Source organism: Podarcis bocagei, assembly GCF_964188305.1.
Source record: "Podarcis bocagei genome assembly, chromosome: 4".
NCBI classification, from domain to species: Eukaryota; Metazoa; Chordata; class Lepidosauria; order Squamata; family Lacertidae; genus Podarcis; species Podarcis bocagei.
Genome location: NC_138128.1, coordinates 63,564,356 through 63,585,927, shown reverse-complemented (window position 1 = coordinate 63,585,927; position 21,572 = coordinate 63,564,356). Strand labels below are relative to the sequence as shown.

Below are 21,572 nucleotides of genomic sequence, written 5' to 3'. Positions count from 1 at the left end.
TGGGATGTTGGCCTTTCAGGAACTGGTTGGATGAGAGATTATGAGAGGCTTCAGCAGGAGAAGAGGAAGGCTTTGAGCCAGGGGAGTGGTGGTGGGTCACGGAAGACAGATCAGAGGATGAAGCTGGGGGCAGAATGGTTAGATGCTGAAGCAAGCAACAGGCTTCCGTGGGTGAGAGGAAGAAGAGGTAGAAAACACTGAAGATGTAGGACAGTCAGCTGAAGAAGAGGTAGGGACAGAAGCTGCAACAGATTCACAGGAGCCTGCAAGTCTTACTGTATTCAGGTTCCCTTCCCCTTGTCTCTAAGGGCTCGGAGAAGGAGACTTAGGTGGAAAAACAGAAAATAAAATACAGGAGTGTTTTGTATTAGGGGAAATTGCTTGCAAAAGTGAGTATGTTAGCCAAAACTGCATTCAAAGATGTGTTTACTAGGAAAAATTCAGAGTAAAACGTTGATGATTTTTCATTATTATTATTTTTAAAAATGCAAATTGCTGCCTAAATGCAGAGAACCAAATTTAAGATGGGAAAAATGAGAACTGAAACTTCAAGATTCACCCATCCCTATCTGCCATGGAACTATGCAGACTACAGGACGTATCTTGGGCTCCAACTACAAGGGATGATGGCAGACCTCTACCGTTAAAAGCTGTACTTTCCCAACCAGGAGTGCTGCAGTGTTTGTGTCCCTCTGTGAAATCTAATGTGCTAAATGGGTGCGAAGACAGTGGGGAGGAGAGTCCAACTCCTCCTGCCTTTGGGAGCTTTAAATGCCATTCCCAGACCCAGCTTTACATGACTTTGGTAGAACCACATTTAAAAACACCGGCTCCGTTATATTTAGTCTGAGTCATCTTTTCCCTGTAATGAAACTCCCTCAAGAACCAAATAGAGAGGGTGGCACATTTCATCCTTTTCAGCGTGAGCTTTGATTTGATGGCACTTGAATGAATTCATGCAATGTGTGATTCTAATGGTTTGCAATCGACGGCTGGATGATTTCTTCATGTGTCCCCCTGGTGGTGTCTTCAGCTCTTTTTCACTCAGGCAACAGCACATTCCCATATCCAGTAGCTTTTCACAAGCCAAGAAAGAGAAGTGGCAAAGGTGTGGCCTACTGTGACCCCAGTCTTCTTAAAAGCTTTTATCCTACATGTAAACATGCATAAGCCTACATGCATTTAAAGTGCTGTAGCTTATGCGTTAGTTTATCAACAGAGAAGAGGTTCAAGCAAGCTGGTTTTTTCCTACTCTTGTTCTAAGGAGAATCCTGGGAACAGCATGTCCTTTTGCTAGTGATGCCAAGGAAAAGAGTTAAATGAAAGTGATGCCTGTTGCAGAGCATATTGACGTAATTTCTAAATTACATACCATAAGTTGGCCAAAATACCAAGTTGTCATCTTGACCCATTGTAAAAAAAATCTCAATGGATCAGAATAACAACTTCTATACTAAAATTACCACGATTAGTTCACAGTGCAATATGCAGAGGTGCTTCACAATTCTAGATTTACATAAGATGGTATTATTCTTCCTCTGATATATGTTTATCTGGAATTTTTAAAACAAATTCTAGAAAGTCTTGATGGAGCATCCCTCCCTTTTTAAAATGTATTGATGTACAGGTTGAATTCATAAGATAATGAAAAATAATTCCAAATCTAGGCAATTTTTGTGGATCCTTATTCCCGAGTCCTAATTTGCTGTCATTATCTGCAAGCTTCCGCTAAGAAAATTCGAATATTTGATATGTATGCATAATAAAGATGGAGGGTGTTTGTATATACCTGTTTTATTTGCATAACATAAACCACATGGGAGCACAGAGTAAGGTTACTTAAACCGACTGAAATCAATATGCCTAAGCAACCATGTTTTGGATTAAGTTCTATTCTGCTTCTAAAATCCAGATTTTTTATGATTCTAGAATTTTTTTTACCAGGATGAGGCAAATGGAAAACAGAGAACACTGGGGAAATTGTAGAAGAGTGGCTTATTGGTGTAATGAAGCCTCATTCCAAACCACTAGAAAGCCTGTGCAATCTTCCTTCAATGGTGGATTTGCCAGATGTCATCAATATGTGCCCACACTTTTTTCTGAATTCACAAGGACTAGAAACTTGTGTTTTAAAATGAAAACTGAGTTTTTTTAGCATGCTGAATTCTACAGCAGTCACCAGATTCTGTGCATAATGCCTAATAGCCAGACATAATTCTTATACAGCAGCTTTATTTATCTTAATAAGAGCTAATATTGCTTGCCAGCCAGCTACAGAAAATATTTGGGGATGGTGTGACTACATGCATTAATGTTGTCCTCTGAAGTAGTTTCTTTCTGGACAACTTGGACACTTTGGGTTTTCATTCTAAAAATATGTGCTGGTTTTCTTCCTTTTAAGGCCATGCACACCTAACAGATTTTAATATTGCAACAATCATCCGTGATGGTGAAAGAGCAACCGCGTTAGCTGGGACTAAGCCGTATATGGGTAAGCCAAACCTTGCCAGTTTTAAATAATAACATATTTTATCATATTCTTCCTGCATAAAACTGTTAGGATTCCCTATGTAGCTTTCCCCCTGTGCCAGTTGGAACTGACCACCTCAAGATCTTTTATTAATGGTGCGGAAACTCAGGCAAAACACTTTCCCCCTGAACAACCAGCAAATATACAAAACCCAAAAACATTGAGCAAAAAATCCCTTCAGACACAATTAAAAACAGCACTTTAAATAACAGGACTGGGGAAAAAAGAAGAGGACTCAGTCAAACACTTGAGTAAATAGCAAAGTTTTAGCTGCCTCTGTAAACAGAAACGCTCCTGGATCTCATTTGACAGAGCGTCTCATGGAGTGATCTGGTTTGTACGTCACAGTATTCCAGTCTATAGGACATGCACTCCCAACCACTTTGTTCCTTCCTGTCCTTTTAGCTCGGAGCAGCTTCTAAACCAAGGTTTGGCTTAAGTGTGACAGCCAAACCCGGGCTTGCAGTTAAGGTTTATTCTTGGTTGCAACTCATGGTTCAGAGGACACACTAAACCAAAGCTTGGCTTAGCTCAGCATGGCACGCAAGTTAAGGAGAAAAGCAGCTTCAAGCTCCTCTCTGGGATCTCACACTTTTGCACAAATTAGTCCATTGGGTGTGACTGTAGAGAATGTCCTGCTTCTGGTAACTACGGATCTTGAGTATGGCTTCCATTGATGACTGGAGCATGGGGGCAAGTACATATGGAAGAAAAGAGTCCTTGACGTCCCTAGGTCCTAAGCCAAACTTTAAAGGTCAAAATGAGCAGCTTGATTTGAGCTTGAAAACAACCTATCCCCTCCCCAAGCCTTTGAGGAAAAACCTTTTCATTTTTTTTATAAAGATTTTTTATTGCGTTTCTTTTCATAGATTTACAAATTTGTTTACATGGCAACATACAAGAAACATTTTTTATATATATATATAAGGAAAAATAAAAACAAGAAAAAATGTTATGAAACTTTCCTTAACATCTTTCAGCAATTCACTTTTGGACCTCCTCGCATCCTCTCAGCATTGCATTCATTGTTCTAGCCAGTTCAGCAATTTGTTATCTTATTTCCCATCTTGTTATACCTTTAAATGTATTATGTTACCAATTTCAAAAAATTGTAATTTAGTTTTGACATTCTTAATAAACATAATAATTTGTTTCAAATATTTCTCGTTTTTTCTATCAATACTTACTTTATCATTTCTTAAAATAACTTGCGGAAACATAACATTTCTTAATCGTGCGCTATCTTAACATTCAAACAACTTATAATATTTTTGCAAATAGTCCTTAAATTTTTTCCAGTCCTCCTCCATAGTTTCTTCGCTCAGATCTCGGATTCTGCCAGTCATTTCTGCCAACTCCATGTAGTCCATCAACTGCGTCTGCCAGTCCTCCAGTGTGGGTAAATCTGGTGTTTTCCAGAACTTAGCGATGAGAATCCTAGCTGCTGTGGTTGCATACATAAACAAGGTTCTGTCCTTCTTTGGCACCTTCCGGTCCACCATGCCCAAGAGAAAGGCCTCTGGTTTCTTAGAGAAGGTATATCTAAATACCTTTTTCAGCTCATTATGTATGATTTCCCAGAAGGCCTTTACTTTCGGGCAGGTCCACCAGAGGTGAAAGAATGTCCCTTCTGCCTCCTTGCATTTCCAACACTTATTATCAGAAAGATGATATATTTTAGCCAACTTGACTGGAGTCATGTACCACCGGTATACCATTTTCATAATGTTCTCTTTCAAGGCACTACATGCCGTGAATTTCATACCGGTGTTCCATAACCTTGAGGAAAAACCTTTTCAGAGCTATGTATCTTATTCTTGTTTCAATAGGACTGCAGTCCTGTACCCACTAAACCTGGCAGTAAATTCCACTGAAATGAGCGGAGTGTACTTCTGAATAGACATTTACAGGAATGCGCTGTTAGTTTACAGCCAGTTTCATAGAAACCAGTAGCAACCAGTGGGGTGGTATTTCTCATCTGGATTCCCAACATGAAGGTCATAGCCGGTAACCAATAAGGGAAGAGGCCAAGCCGCAGGGAGGTTGGCGCATTGTGGGTGCAGCAGCAGAGACAATCAAATACCCCGACTGCTGCTCCTGCCCCAGCCTCTCTCCTGCCTCTCCCCTCTCCCTTTTGGTTACCGTCAGTGATCCCTGCATTGGGAAGCCGGATGAGCAATGCCACCCCATTCTGCTCTGCTCCACTGCCTGCTACTGACCAAAGCCAAAACAGATGGAGGCATTCAGTAGTGCCCCCCCTTCTTTATCTTTTCAGCTCCAGAGATCTTTCATTCCTTTCTGAATGGTGGAACTGGTTACTCCTTCGAAGTTGACTGGTGGTCCCTTGGAGTGATGGCATACGAGCTCCTCCGTGGATGGGTATCCTGTTCTTTCGTGTTTAAAAAAGATTGTTTGGCATTATTTCAGTGCTTTGTGTTCCTCAGAAGTAAGCCTGGGGTTCCACCCACCCACCCCCGGTTTTTCAATATCTTTTTTCCTTCTTTTTCTCAGAGGCCTTATGACATCCACTCTAACAGCCCCGTGGAATCCTTAGTTCAGTTGTTCAGCACCGTGAGTGTCCAGTACGTAACAGGGTGGTCAAAGGACACGGTCGCCTTATTAAGAAAGGTAAATAACTTATCTATCTGGGAAGGGTTGCAATTATTTATTAGCACAATGCAAATAATAAGGGCCTTGATCCAAATAGACGTGCTCATGCTGACTTGCCTGCATGTTGCTGCACGCGTGTATCTGTGATTGCTTGGTCTCCAGACAGATGGCACCCTGTGCATTGTTTCCAGTGCAATGCCAGGAAGCAAGCTATGCATCTCTGGGATTTGAATGCAGAGCTACTCTGCTTGGAACAATATTCGCAGTGCCCTTTTGCTCAGAGGCTTCTCAGTCCAGACTATGTGCCACTCCCTCTAGAGAAGAACCATAGCAACGTCCAACCTAGTGGATGCTGTAAACTTTCACTAACCTAGTGCCCTTTAGATGTTTTTGACTACAACTCCCATCAGTCTCAGGGGCACCATCTGGAGAGCACCAGGTTGGCAAAGGCTGCTCTAGACTGGGTGCCATCGTTGAGATTCGTGGAATTAGCACGCTAAGGAAACGCCTATGAAATAGACAAGTGAGGTGATCCTCCAGCTCCTGATCTCCTTTCTGGTGTGACTCGAATTCATTTACAGCTGTGCTCTTTGCAAGGCTTAAATATTACCAGCCAACAATTATTAGGTTATATTTTTTCACTCATAAACATTAGGACTGTGCACGGACATCCCCCACACAAGATCTACACTGCGGCCCCGTTATGTGGGCCCTGGATCAGACTGGTTTGCCCTGTATGCCACCCACCCTGCCCCAAATCCACCCCAAAGCAATTTGGGGGCAGAGCTAAGGGATTTTACAGGGTTTTTTTTAAAATGCTACTTCAACATATGGTTAAAATAGGGTTTAAAAATACAGTTAGAAGGAGGGTGTACACCAGCATTGCACAGGATTGGATCCTCCCACTTAACAGCAAGCGGATCCAATCCTGCATGGTGCTGCTTCGGGGGAAGGAATAATGCAACCGCCCAGTTGGTCCCTTATTTTTTAAAGCTTCTCTTCCATGCCTGGCTCTCCTTCCTGCTTGGCACCCTGCCCCCCCCCCCAAACAGCTCCAAAGAAGCTTGACTTGGCTTTGGGCTTTGGGCCATTGCACAGCCCTAATAAGTGTTAGTAAGAAGCTGTGGTTATTATTATTACTTAACAGAGCAATTGTTTACATGTGAACAAGTTCTGATGTACATCCAGAATGCCCTTACCTGCAAGGCCTGTCCCCATCCTTTCCCTGAAGGAACTGCTCCCAGGTTATAGATCAGGTTCATCAACTGAAATGAAGGAGATAACTGATATGAATATCTGGGTGTGTACAGAATTCAGCATTAGCATGATAATTATGGAAAACAGTAGCCAATTATTGCAACTTCTTGTAAGTTCGGGGTAGAGTGCGGGTGTTTGGAAGCCTAGTAGTTTGTCAGAATTATCACTCTCTAATAGTGAATTCAGGTGCTGAGTGCTGACAGCATTGGAGCTACAAAAGGGGGGTGGCGATGGGAAAGAAGAGGGAATGTGCTCGGGGAAACCCCAAGAGTTTCACAAGTCTAGACAAACTTCAGAAACAAAACCCCTCAAAGGAGAACTGGGCATGCTCAGTAGCCATGGGCTGTCAAGTGTCATTTGGAAAAGAAGAATGAAAAAACCTGGGATTAGGATGGAATGGAATGTCCTGTAGTACAGCTGGCAGGCTGGCTGGCTGGAACCTTGAGCACAAGTCCTGTTGTTAGGAGATAAGGATACGCTGCAGCATTCTGTTGCCGGCTCCACCTGTAATATCTTAGAGGCAATGTGGAGGAGAGCAATGCAGGCTTCCAGTGGCTTTTCTGTATAGCCCCTTGCACTCAGATAAAGAAACTCATGTACATTTTTCAGTAACAGTTACCAAGTAATATGTGCCTCATTAGATAACGTTTTCCTATTTCTGTGAGAGAGGAAACTTGTCATTCTGTGTTTATAAATGTTGGATAGTTTTTAAAAGCTAGATTTCAGCATCCTGTTAAAAATATATATAAAAATGCATAAACCCAACAGTAATAGCAATTGAGCATCTCCAGTGTAAGCCAATGGAACGTGGACAATATACATAATTAAAGTTTGATTTTTAAGTGGAGTTCCATTATGAAACAATTCTATTGAAACTTGCTCAACAAGAGCACAGATGCCCTCTGCTGGATTTGTGTAGGAACACAGCCCAGTCTTAAAAACAAACATCATCTAGAAAAAAATGAATATAGCCATAGCAGAAAATAACATTGAACAAATTATGTAAGCACACAATATAAAGCAGTTTTCTACATGCTTTTGCAAAGGATCTGGCCAGCGTATAATCATAATTAGTGTTAACTACCATTCCTTTAACTTTAAAGGGCATATTGAGATTCCCTTTGTGGTGAAGCTATAGAACAGGGGTCGGCAACCTTTTTCAGCCATGGGCCAGTCCACTGTGCCTCAGACCTTGTGGGGAGCCGGACTATATTTTGGAAAAAATAATAATGAACGAATTCCTATGTCCCACAAATAACCCAAAGATGAATTTTAAATAAAAGGACACAGTCTACTCATGTAAAATTGAAGGAATGGGTTTCTGAGCAGTCAGTTTAAAACTGACTCACCCCCCCTTTCTTCTTAGCATTTCTAAAATGCTTTAACTTGAGCTGTTGAGCAAATGCATAACAAGAACACAGCTGCATAAACAAGGCTCTCTCCTTTATCAGTCTGTGACGATTAGGCTGGCCTTGTCCACTCTAAAGTGGAACAGAGATGACACTCTAGGTCTTATCTTACCACAACCCTGACTCACAGACCTAAGTCCGGGAACAAAGCCAGAGTGCATTCTCGGAGATGATGACCTCTTCCTCCAAGATAAGAGTAGGAAGAGGAAGTACAGGAAGGAAGATCCTTTTATGGTTGAGAATACCAGAGCAGGAACATATGTGATGTCAACCTGCGTACATAGGCTGACAAGGTTGGGTTCCTAGGGAAAGAGGGAGAGGGTGCCTGGAGGATATATATACTGCATGAAACTTCTCATTTCTTTGGACTTGCTGTGGACTCACCACGCAAGTGCCTTCTGCTATCTGGAGAGCAGAATAAACTCTTTCTTTGAACCAACCCCGGTGTCATTTGACTTCCTTCCTCCTGTCCCAGAGCAACGCAAACCCAATCGGTGAACTCCAATAAGGCTACAAAATCACGCTGATTCCTGGACCTTCCGTGGGCTGGATTGAGAAGGCATCCAGCCCCCGGGCCTTAGGTTGCCTACCCCTGCTATAGAATGGTGGTATGGAAACTGTTGGTTGAGTTGCTAACTGGCAGCGATCAAGCAATCAGACAGCTGCTTTCCTGCTTGCCAAAGTCACTCTGGCTCCACCCGAGAGGGGCATGTGCCACACTTCTGAGTTGGGTTAAATGGCTGGAAGATACAAATTCTGCCAAACTGGCTTGATCCATACAGTGAGCCTCAAGTCTGGCTTCAGTGCTTTATCAGAACTCACAAAACGTGGGAGGAACCAAACTACCTATTACACTACATGTGTAGCATGGAGAAGTGGGGTGGGGGAGGCATGCTCAACTAATCATAGGAACAGGAGGTCCCTATTTTCATCATGACTGTGGCACATGGGGACAGGAGGCTTAGCCCTTCTTTCCTCAGCTTCTATGCAGAAAAACAATTGCCCGTCCCCAGCTTAGAAAAAAATTCCCATTGGTGCATTTAGCACTAAGGTGTAGTTTTTCCCTTAAAAGTAGAGTACTTGCTCCACATACAGGGGTCCCACGTGCAACCCATAGTTAATGTTAACTATCGTTTATAAACCATAGTTAATGTTGAAGTGTTTGAAAGATGATCACTTAAATATTGGTTTATTATGTCCTCCTTCCTCCATTAAAGGAAACACAATCCAGGAAGAGCCACAGTTTGCTCATAGCTCTGTAGTTTTTGGGCAGTGATGGCTCTTTAACCATCGTTAAGGGGAAGGTCAGGGTTTGCACACAACACTAAGCCATCATTAGTGCTAACCAAGGCTGAGAAACCAACTACCTTAATGATCTATGTTTAACCACAGTTAACCATGGTTAAGCTGCTGCACTGGGTTCACACATGACACTAAGTCACAGTTTAATAAGCCATGGTTTAGCTTAATGTGTGAACCAGACCACTGTGATTAGAAGGATGGTACCTAATGGCAGGGCCAGCCTCGTCTGCAGTGTGGTCAAGTCCTTTTTATTAAGAAAGGTATTTGCCATATCACAAGTTGAGCACTGATTTTGCTGACTTAAAAAAATGGTGACTAGATCTACTTAATTTCTTAGCTTTTGTGGGGGATTGTCCGCAGCTATCTGTGATTATAATGTTTCCATGGTGCAAATTTTGTTAATTGGTTTTGAATGTTACTTGTGTCTTGTGTAACATTTTTCTTTATGTTTGCCAGCCATTATTAATATTGTATAGGGTTTTTTGCTAGGGGTTCTGGGTCTACATTTTGAAAATAAATGAATAGGGTATGCACTGCTGAACATTGAACAGGTTCATAAAGAGATGATTAGCATAAAGATGAGTTATCTGTGAACATATGCTTATGTTCAGTGAAGAAGGTGGCATTGCTTTGCTTCTTCTTCTTCTTCTTCTTCTTCTTCTTCTTCTTCTTCTTCTTCTTCTTCTTCTTTTTCTTTTTCTTCTTCGTCTTCACCTACATGATCGGTACATCTCATGATTAGTATTTATGCTACCAATAACAAAAGGGCCATTTGTCCTCTCTGATCTGTGGCTGATCCCACCAGTGCAGGATTAGTAGAATATTGGCCAATGGAAACACGGAAACTGCCAGGGTTATAGGCAGCAGAAGACTAGCTGGATCTTCCACTGAAATAAATGGGGAAATGAATGAACTAAGGAAAAGGCACAATTCAAATAAATGGGAGACAAAATGAATGAAATTTTTAGAATTAATATGAACAGGAAACTAGATTTTGTGTCCCCACCCCCTTGAACAGCTCTAGTGAGACTCACGCAGATGTAATAGCCATGTAAGAGAGGTAGTATTAGGAATTGGCCCAGATCAAGGCAGATTTTACTGTTCTATCAAAATCAAGCTTTGCCTCATCACTCAACATTTGCTATTTCAGCTTCTGACAGTGAACCCTGAGCACCGGTTTTCTAGCTTAGCTAGCATCCAGACTTCTTCCTACTTATCTAACGTGGACTGGGACGAAATCTGCGAAAAGAAAGTGGAGGCAGGATTTGTGCCTAACGTAAGTCGAAGAGATGAGTATGTTTGTTTCTGTCCCTGATCCCTATGTATTGTGAAGCGGGGGAAAGAGAACGCCAGGGATTTTCTGTTCTGCAAACAAATTTGGCATGCCGCTCAAATTACCTTGCTTGCCAATCACATGGCTTTGAGACAATATCCCGGTCTGCTTCTAACAGAAAGGCCGTCTGCATTGTGACCCCACCTTTGAGCTGGAGGAGATGATCCTGGAGTCGAGGCCGCTGCACAAGAAGAAAAAGAGGCTTGCAAAGAATAAATCCAGGGATAATAGCAAGGATAGCTCACAATCGGTATGTGTCCCCTTACAATTTCCCCCCCAAAACTGATGGAGTGCTGAGTTACTGTGGGGCCTGTTACTTTGCAAAGAATGAGAGACTGGTCTCTGCTAGAGGGTGGCAGTGCTGTTTTTGCTTTCAGCTATGTGAGAATAAAGGGCATTTGCATTCTACCATTCTCTTATTTACCGTATTTGTCACTCTATAGGATGCACTTTTCCCCCTCCAAAAATTAAGGGGAAATGTTTGTGCCTCCTATGGAGTGAATGCAGGCTCCTTGGCTTCAGCGAAAGCAACGCGAAGCCTCCAAATCACAGGGAGCGCTCCCTCCGTTCTCCGGAGGCTATGTGTTGCTTTCACTGAAGCCTGGAGAGCGAGAGGCGTCGGTGCGCACTGACCCCTCTCACTCTCCAGGCTTCAGGGATAGCCGCCTGAAGCCTTTGGAGCACAGCGGGACCTCGCACTGCGCTCCAAAGGCTTCAGGTTCCTTTCACTGAAGCCAGGAAAGCAAGACTCTCCTGGCTTCAGCAGAGAGGGAGAGCTGTGCAACGCCCCTTCAGTGAAGCAGGAGGGGAAATGGAAGGGGCTCCGTTTCTTCTACCACTTCGCTGAAGGGGCGCTGAGCAGAGAGGGGGAGACTTTTTTTTTCTTGTTCTCCCCCTCTATAACAAGGTGCATCCTATGGTTGGGTGTGTCCTATAGAGCGAAAAATGCAGTAATTCCTCTAGGGGGAACCTTTACCAGCCCGAGGGGCTGTCCCAGGGCAACATCCCACAGACATATGGTAGTGGGTGGGGCCAGAGGTGAAAAGTAGGCGGAGCAATGGGTGTGACTCAGTGGGTGTGTACAGTAGGCTACATTCCAGCCATGCAAAAGTCAGAGGATTCTACATACGCTCCTCTGCATCTAGGCAAACAAGGGTTACGATCACAGTTCAAAAGCCAGAGCTATGTATTACCACTTGGATGAGGGTGTTGAGGAGAACCAGACAGGAAAGTTTGGCCTGGGGGTGGGGAGCTAGGACAAGTCCCAAGGGCTGAATAAGGAGACCTGGAGGGTCTGAGGCTCCTCACTTCTGCTCCACCATATTAGGCAATCATGTGAATGCAATGGCAGAGAACTTGCCTTCCATTAGGCGATATGTGGTACCAGTGGCTTTGCTACTGGACTACTGCAATGCGCTGTATGTGGGGCTACCTTTGAAGGTGACCAGGAAACTACAACTAATCCAGAATGTGGCAGCTAGACTGGTGACTGGGAGCGGCCGCCGAGACTACATAACACCGGTCTTGAAAGACCTACATTGGCTCCCAATACATTTCCAAGCACAATTCAAAGTGTTGGTGCTGACCTTTAAAGTCCTAAATGGCCTTGGCCCAGTATACTTGAAGAAGCATCTCCACCCCCATCATTCAGCCCGAACACTGAGGTCCAGCTCTGAGGGCCTTCTGGTGGTTCCCTCCCTTCTTGGTAATGGCACCCTCCCTGTGGAATGCCCTCCCATCAGATGTCAAGGAAATACAGTGGTACCTCGGGTTAAGTACTTAATTCGTTCTGGAGGTCCGTTCTTAACCTGAAACTGTTCTTAACCTGAAGCACCACTTTAGCTAATGGGGCCTCCTGCTGCTGCTGCTGCGCTGCCAGAGCACAATTTCTGTTTTCATCCTGAAGCAAAGTTCTTATCCTGAAGCACTATTTCTGGTTTAGTGGAGTCTGTAACCTGAAGTGTATGTAACCTGAAGCGTATGTAACCAGAGGTACCACTGTAAACAACTATCTGACTTTTAGAAGACATCTGAAAGCAGCCCCATTTAGGGAAGTTTTTAATGTTTTATGTTTTGTTGTGTTTTGATGTGGCTGGGGAGGCCCGGCCAGATGGGTGGAGTATAAATAATAAAATTATTATTATTATTATTATTATTATTATTATTATTATTATTATTATTGCAGAACAGAATGAAGGAACCAAAGAGAGGCTTCCAAGTTGGTCTTAGTGTTTGTGCTATATAAGTCAACTCGGGAGCAGCCAGTATGAGGTGCACTGTCCCCCCAGCTTCCCAGCACTGTGGGCTGCTGCTGCTTACTGTGGAGGAGAGTGGGGTGGAGCAGGAAGCTCAGTGCAGTGTGGCACATGGTGGCAAGTGCGTCTGATTGGTTCCCTGCACCTTGCCACTCCCCCTCTCTGTAGTGACGGTGGCCAACAGTGTTGGGAGGCTGCGAGAACAATGGAGCCACACTTGCCTCGCCCCACTAGCCCCTCCTGAGTAAATGTCATTCAGAAATTTTGACAGAAAGTGCATGTTAACTGTTTTCTTTTCTTTTATAAGGAAAACGACTACCTCCAGGATTGCCTGGAAGCAATTCAGCAAGATTTTGTCATTTTTAACAGAGAAAAGTAAGTTTAGGAAGATGCTTTAAGGGAATGGGGAGAGGGGCTTGTTTTCATTGGCACCTAAGTTAACTTAAGGAAGCTCATGGGAGAAAAGTTTCCCGTCTCTTCCTTCCCACAGCAGAGCCCTATCACCCTCCGAAAGGGTGCCCCTCCAAGTCATGACCTCCCCCCAGGAGGCTTTTCTTGGGACACTGGGAAGTATTGAGAGGGTGCAAAGGGGAGAAGACTTTCCTTCAATGAATTTCCTTAGGCTAGCTTACCATAGCATCCAAGCCGCTAAGCAGGATTTGAATTGGGTGCAGAGTTAACCTCCTTATGCCAGCCAACTGATGTCCTCTAGATGTTTTGTACTACAACTCCCATCATCCCTGACCATTGGTCATGCTGGCTCGAGCTGATGGGAATTGTAGTCTAAAACATGTACTGTAGTGAGAATCTGGCTAGGGAAGGCTGCTTTGTGCTATAAATGCCCCCTGGTGGTGAAGAGGGAGAAGGGGATACTGTTATTACTAGCAGACCTACTCCATATTTTGAATCAGTTAGCTATCATGGCACTAATGACTGTTCATATACAAAAATTGCACGTATGCCTCTGTTCATTGCGCAAGTATCATTTTTAACCTAAGTGACAGTGCAATGTGAATTGTGGTGTTTTATTTTTTTAAGTATTCCACAAGGATGTTCTAATTAGGAGGAGGTGGCATACGGCACAAACAGCCTGAGGTCAGCTAGTTTACAATTCCCTACAACTTTGAAGCAATCAAAATGTCAGAAACTTGAACAAAGAATGTATCATACATAATTCAAAAAAGAGATTTGTGCAAAATGACAGAAATGCAGGAAGAATACCGGACAGCTTGGCCTGAGATGAAGTTCCTTTTTTTAAAAAAAAAAAAGTGTGTTAGACCCAAGTTGTGCTGGCATGATTTAAATCATTCAAACAGGGAAGGGAGTCATTTCACAGAAATAACCTGCTGTGTCGATTCTCTGTCCTCTCCATGGTTGCATTTCAAGAAGCAACACGATGGGAGGTGATGTGAAAGGAGTTTCTAAACTGATTAAATTAATTAAAAGTGATCAGCATTCTCTGAGTAAACCCTCAAAATGTCCTCAGGAACGCCCTTTTTACAAGTCCTGGCCCCAGAGGCCACAATCAGCTAAAAGGGAGGGCTTGAAACTCATACCAAATCTCCCTAAAGTGCACATTTTAAATCCCCATTTTAAAAACCACATGCTTCATCTCAAAGCACCACTTTCGTAACCTCGTTTTCACACTGCCGTGATAGCCTTCCTTCTCTCTCGCTCTCTCTTGTACAGGTTGAAGAGGAGCCAAGATCAAATGAACGAGTCCATTTCTCCTCCTGAAACCACCGACGAAGCTGAGACTGAAACAGAATCTGAAAATTCCAACCTGAATATGTGTAGCTCAGTATGTTCTTCCACAGGCAGCAGCTAGGACTACGGAGAGGAGGCAAAGGGGCCGGGAGCTTGCGCACCTCTTGAATAAATCATTCTCAGGTTGCACTGACAAGCCGATGACAGGACACTGAGTACCTTGGTTGAAGGAAAGAAGAGGAGTCACACAAAACAACACTGTAGAGCCGCAGCAGAGGCACATAGTTCTTACAGAACTCATGGATTTTTTTTTTTCCTTCAGAAAGGGATCGCCTCTTTTACCCAATACTTTGCTATGCAACACTTTGGTGAAAACCTTTCCATTTCTTCCTTTGCTCTTTTCTTTTCGCAGGGACAGACAGTGGGGTCTGAAGGATATTGGCAAGGCGATAAGGGTTCCAGACCCAGTTCCAGAGTAGGTCCAAGAGAATGCAGATGGAAAGCATGCATAGTGGTCCCAGAGGACTAGGAAAGGGGGCAAAAGCCACTGGAAGCTCACTTTTATGGGACCGTCCTTAATATGCCAGCTAAGGCTCATGCATGCAAGATTGTCTCTTGGTATTTTCAGAGCATTAGAGAGTTCTTACAGACCGTGGCAGTTGCAAAATACTTGTATGTTCAACTGGGACAATACAGTGACAACTTGGCCATACATGATTTTCAGAGGGCCCAATCTCAGCATTAATGGATCCTTTCCAGTGGTCCTGTCCAGGACCAAATATGCTGGGTTTTTGCAGCATGGAATTTTAAAATGGTTTTGCTGCAAGGTAGAGCGTTTTCCTAAACATGCCGAATTGTTTCACAAAGCTATCCTTACTTAACAAGGAGCTGTTTAAGCTACAAGCATATTAATAGAGGTTAGTGTCTTCTTCACTCATAATGAAGGAGCAAGGCACTAGTTTGGCTGGATGTAGGTGAGATAGCTATAAAGCAATGCCCTAGTTATGCAGGAAGTGATGCGTTGATGCGCGCTTTTTTTTGTCTGCGTCATTCTAAGTGTATTTTAATGTATTGCATAGGATGTCTGTCTCAACTTCTTGCGAGGACAGGAGAGGTCCGATGATTTCCTCCAGCTGTGGATATTGCCTTTTAAAATGTTTCAGAAGCCCTTTTCTTCCCTATCCTACAATCCTGTTCACATTTGCCTGGGAATCAACTTCATTGAACTCAATGGGACATAGTTCTGAGTAGACTTGCATAGGATTGCACTGCCAGTGGGCTTTAGGTTACACTGATAAAAGCGCCTAGAACCCCTGGTTCTAGGACAGTAAATATATGTGTTGTACATAAATATCGTAAGTGTTTTAATGCAAAGCTGTTTGTTACCAGCTGTCTATGAGATTGCCATGTTTGCATTCCAGTTGTGTTTTCCTGTAGGAACGTGAACTTAGCATGCTTTTACTTTCAAGACATTTCTCCCTCGCCCTGCTGTTTTATTGAGGCGCCTGCTACAGGCCAATATGCCAGGGTTGGAACCAAGGTCCTACGAACACAGGAACCAATTTACAGCCTTACTTACGAAGCTACAACTACCTCTGTAGCAGTGCTGTAACAAGTTCCTTTATATTCCATCACTGCTAAGGAACAGGGATTTGCATGGAATTCACACCGACTCCCTTAGCGTGGGGTTTCCACGAATATTTTTGGTCTCGATGGTTTGCTTTCCATTTTAATTTCCACAAACGCAGCACACGGCATAACCGGTGCGGAGCAATTTTGTACAGACAACAACCAAAACGTAGTTGCCTTTTCCACAGTTTTATGTGGAGTTTGGTTAGGAAATGAGCATTGTGCATAACCAAAATTTCACGAAGAACAAAATTCAAGTTTGCTGGTGGAGTACAATGTAGGGGTATTCAAAGAAGCCAAAGCTTTTCCTATCAGTTCCTCTCCCTAGCCCAAACCAAGGGAATGGCAGCGCCCCCCCCACTCTACAATGAAACTGCACTCACTTTTGGAAGGGGTAGCACAGTCTCACAATACCTGGTGCTACGCTGGTATTGCAGGAATATCACACTGCAGGCGTTGCCATCTATGCCAGCAGAAGTGTTTAGAGTCAAAGCGCCAACTCGGTTAGTCAACTGATTCGGCTGCATTAGCACAAGAGACTTCGCGGCACACATACTCCAGCTTGAATCCCACACTTAAGTGTGGGTTGGCAATTGCATGCTCTGTTACTCTGCTGTGATGAATTCATCAGTCGCAGATTTAACGTTCTGAATTATTCATCCTTTCCTCCAAGTGGACTCTTGGAAGGAGTGTGTGCTGTGCACCTACCATTGTGTCGAAGATTCTGCCATTATTTTCTTAAAACAACAACAATCCTGATACCATCTAAAAACATTATCTTCATTCAATAGATATAATAAATATTCTTCTTCTTCTCCTTATTGGCTACTTGATTCATGGAAAAGCGGCATCTGCTCTGTCCTTTTAAATTGGTGCCGTGCCACTTTAAGCAAAGAATCCTGGGAGGTGTAGTTTGCTAAGGGTGCTGAGAGATGTTAGAAGATCCCCCTTGTGGAGTTGCAATCTCCAGGGTGATTTAGCAGGGTGATTTCCTTCTTCCCAGGAAAGCTACACTTCCTCCCTGTCCTTGAGTCATTTATTCTGCCAGTACTGTACTGCATTCCTGATACACAATATAGCACACTGACTTTGAGGAATCGAGGGTTTGATTGAGGCACAATCTTTTAGACGAGGAATTTATGTATTTTTAAAGCCTGTTCCTATGTACTTTACTAAAGCGATGTACTTTTCCTTTTCACTATAATACCTGATACGTGTGGTGGTGCAATCACAGGGACCTGTGGTTTCTAAGAAATAACTCTAAAATAAATGCTTATATTGAGCACAATGGTTATTGGTATCAATCGTCAGTCAGCAAGTGAAGAACTGGCTTGTTTCAGCAGTTAGAATTTGTTGTGTATTTACAAGCAGGTAATCGAATCCGCTTTGGTGTGGACCGTGGCTATTGTAAAACATTCCAGTGGGGATGGGCGCTAAGGTCCAAAAAGCAGCCCGTGCCCTGATCATTTGTCTGTAAATTTTGCATACCAGTAAATATGTGAGTTAATGCCTCTCACTCTTGTTGATGGTGAATCACTATAAATGCTGAAAGGGACCAAGATTTGGACAGAAGCATTCTTGTTGATGGAAGCAGGAATGATGCCATACAATAAAAACATGAGACAAGCCCTGCTGGATCAGGCTGACGTTCCATCTACTCCAGCATCCTCTTCCCAAAGTGGCCAGGTGCCTGTGAGAAGCCCACAGTCAGAACCTTGGTCAAATGTATACCACTTGGTCAACCACATGGAAAGGCCTATTGCAAAGAAAGCCCACACAGTACAATCTAGATGTCATTTGATTACAACTTCCCATCAGTTCTAGCCAGACTGGCAAATGGGAGCTGAAATCCCACAATATCTTGAAGGCACCAGACTGGCTGCTCTGGTACAGTGGACCAAGTGTTTTACTGGTAGGGTCCAATGCCAACTTGGCAGTGGAGCTAATCAGCCAGTCCCTATGTCTCAGCCCAACTCACCTCACAGGCTTTCTGTGAGAATAAAATGGGACCGGTCGCATGTATGCCGCCCTCAGTTTCTTTGGTGGAAGGCTGCAAGCCAACCACAGGTGTTTTTTTAAAATAATAATAAAAATAATAATAATAATACGATGGAGTGTTAGCAAGAGAAGCCTGGGAGGTAAAATAGTAGCAGAGCTTCTAGTGTTGCAGGTGAGCTGGCAACTTCACATTCAGGTTATCTTGATGTGATTTTGGCCCTCACATCTGAACATTTCACTGTTATGGTAAGATATAAAAATACACACACACACACACACACAGAGAGAGAGAGAGAGAGAGAGAGAGAGAGAGAGAGAGAGAGAGAGAGAGAGAGAACCATATATCATATGGTGTTTAATGAACGCAGTAGATGGGGCTTGCAGATCTCTGAATTAGGAGCTCACTTGGTGCAACCTGAGCTACAGTAAGCCCCTTCTCAAGTTTATCAGCAGGAGCCGTCATTGTACATGCAAACTGTTCATGGGGATAAACCTCAGAGAAGTAATATTTAAAAACAAATGCAAAACACCTGTGTTGGCAATAGAAAGCTAAGGTGCCGATGGGATCTTGATGCATCAAGGGTGACTATTCTTTTGTCGGTTTATTACAGTACAATTTTACTTTGTAAAATATCTTTGTAAACAAGGTTCGTTCATTTCTGTAAGTTTTACTGCATGAAAAGGAACAGTCTGTTCTATGAGGACATTTCAGTTACAGCAATATGTTTGTGGGATTGTTTTTATTTTGGCAGGTATCTGCAGAAAAGTCATTGCATTTGTGGAGTAATAAATGTGTTTTGGTTTTTTAAAAAAACAGAACTGAACGTTAACATTTATTTATAGGATTTTAAAAACAACAACACAGCAGCAACATGCAATGGTGTGGCAAGTAGAAAGTGGTCACTGAAAAGTCCTTTTTGGCAAAGGTTGCAGGGCAGAAGCAGAGTGACATCTGGATGAGATGCATGCCTACTGAACGGTAATCCTACTGGACAAGTCAGACCAATATCAGTAGCCTCCACCCATGCTGAGTGTACCTGACAAGTCAGAAATCATGCAGCTCCATGCTGCTGACCAAAATGCTCCTCTGCCTCTGATCCTAAGGACACATGAAAATCTGCTCTATCCTGAGTAAGACCATCTAGCTCAGACAGGTCCCTCCCAGTCCTTCCTGGAGACGCTGGGGATTGAACCTCCATTCAACACATGTTCTCTGCCTGCATTGCCCACCAGTAATGGTATGGAGCTTCTCTCCTCTAGAACAGTGTTTTGCTGTGGGCTTCCACAGCTGTTCATTAGATGGTAATGAGCTTTTGTTAGATTATTCATAGAGATTTCTTCTCTGATCCAGCCAGAGGTACTTTGTGCACAGGTGCAGACCAAATTCCTAGCCAGATAGACAATGATGCATGAGAACAGATGCTGTGAGCAGGATTCATCAACCCAATCCAACAGCCAGGGCATGTAGACCCATCAAATAATGTACAATAGCACCAATCAGCTGTTTGGGGGAGGAGAGGGAGCCGTACTTTTTCTCCGCACCAAACATCTGATCTGCCCATCATTGATTATGTGACAGGGCTATGGATATACAGCCCATCTGCTTTGTGTGCACGGTGTGTTAAAGGCCAAGTGTGTGCGAATGGTGTTATAGGCCAACCATGGGGAGCGGGTGGTGCTGTGGTCTAAACCACTGAGCCTCTTGGGCTTGCTGATCGGAAGGTCGGCGGTTCGAATCCACACGACAGGGTGAGCTCTCATTGCTCTGTCCCACCTCCTGCCAACCTAGCAATCAGGGATCCCTTCCAATCAGGGTTCAGGCCTCATCATGGGACTGAAACTGCCTTGGTCGCACTGGTTGATGATCTCCGGCGAGCTAGGGACAAAGGTGAGAGTTGTTTCCTAGTTCTGCTGGATCTCTCAGCGGCCTTTGATACAATCGACCATAACATCCTTCTGGACCGTCTAGAGGGGTTGGGAGCTGGGGGCACTGTTATACAGTGGCTTCACTCCTTCCTCCTGGGCCGTGTTCAGAAAGTGGTGGTGGGGGATGAGTGTTCAGACCCTTGGGCCCTCACTTGTGGGGTGCCTCAGGGTTCCGTCCTCTCCCCCATGCTTTTTAACATCTATATGAAGCCGCTGGGAGAGATCATCAGGGGGTTTGGACTGGGTGTCCATCAATATGCAGATGATACCCAGCTCTACCTCTCTTTCAAATCAGAACCATTGAAGGCGGTGAAGGTCCTGTGTGAGTGCCTGGAGGCGGTTGGAGGATGGATGGCGGCTAATGGATTGAAGTTGAATCCTGACAAGACAGAAGTACTGTTTTTGGGGGACAGGGGGCGGGCTGGTGTGGAGGACTCCCTGGTCCTGAATAGGGTAACTGTGCCCCTGAAGGACCAGTTGCGTAGCCTGGGAGTCATTTTGGACTCACAGCTGTCCATGGAGGCGCAGGTCAATTCTGTATCCAGGACAGCTGTCTACCAACTCCACCTGGTACACAGGCTGAGACCCTACCTGCCCGTGGACTGTCTCGCCAGAGTGGTGCATGCTCTAGTTATCTCCCGCTTGGACTACTGCAATGCGCTCTACGTGGGGCTACCTTTGAAATTGACTCGGAAACTACAGCTAATCCAGAATGCGGCAGCTAGACTGGTGACTGGGGGCGGCCACCGAGACCACATAACACCGGTCTTGAAAGACCTACATTGGCTCCCAGTACATTTCCGAGCACAATTCAAAGTCCTGGTGTTGACCTTTAAAGCCCTAAACGGCCTCGGCCCAGTATACCTGAAGGAGCGTCTCCACCCCCATCGTTCTGCCCGGACGCTGAGGTCCAGCGCCGAGGGCCTTCTGGCGGTTCCCTCATTGCGAGAAGCAAAGCTACAGGGAACCAGGCAGAGGGCCTTTTCGGTAGTGGCGTTCGCCCTGTGGAACGCCCTCCCATCAGATGTCAAAATGATAAACAACTACCTGACATTCAGAAGACATCTTAAGGCAGCCCTGTTCAGGGAAGTTTTTAATGTATGATATTTTAGTGTTTTTTGGTTTCTATGGAAGCCGCCCAGAGTGGCTGGGGAAACCCAGCCAGATGGGCGGGGTACAAATAATAAATTATTATTATTATTATTATTACTAGCAGTTCGAAAGCACGCCAGTGCAAGTAGATAAATAGGTACTGCTGCAGTGGGAAGGTAAATGCCGTTCCCGTGCACTCTGGCTTCTGTCACGGTGTCCTGTTGCGTCAGAAGTGGTTTAGTCATGGTGGCCACATGACCCAGAAAGCTGTCTGTGGACAAATGTTGGCTCCCTTGGCCTGAAAGCAAGATGAGCGCTGCAATCCCATAATGGCCTTTTGACTATACTTAACCGTCAAGGGGTCCTTTACCTTTTATCTTTTATAGATCAAGCAGAAATATTATATGTTCGAGAGGAGTAAACAAATGATTCCCTCCCCTACACAAACTCCAACTGATCTCCCAAAATGCTTCTTGGTGCATTACAGTATATTGAAGTACAGTGGTACCTCTGGTTACGTACTT

The 21,572-nt window shown here is 44.1% G+C and overlaps 1 protein-coding gene across 1 annotated transcript in view; it reads left to right on the top strand.

Annotated features, from left to right (window-relative positions):
• Positions 1 to 18,106, top strand: part of STK32C (serine/threonine kinase 32C) — a 172,887-nt gene extending 154,781 nt beyond the window's left edge. The window contains exons 6-12 of the mRNA XM_081189509.1: positions 2,402 to 2,491; positions 4,806 to 4,909; positions 5,042 to 5,158; positions 10,259 to 10,384; positions 10,560 to 10,691; positions 13,004 to 13,071; positions 14,386 to 18,106. Of these exons, the coding sequence (XP_081045635.1) occupies positions 2,402 to 2,491; positions 4,806 to 4,909; positions 5,042 to 5,158; positions 10,259 to 10,384; positions 10,560 to 10,691; positions 13,004 to 13,071; positions 14,386 to 14,524 (776 nt within the window). The 3' untranslated portion in view covers positions 14,525 to 18,106. The remainder of the gene's footprint in view (positions 1 to 2,401; positions 2,492 to 4,805; positions 4,910 to 5,041; positions 5,159 to 10,258; positions 10,385 to 10,559; positions 10,692 to 13,003; positions 13,072 to 14,385) is intronic.
• The last annotated feature ends 3,466 nt before the right edge of the window (positions 18,107 to 21,572 follow it).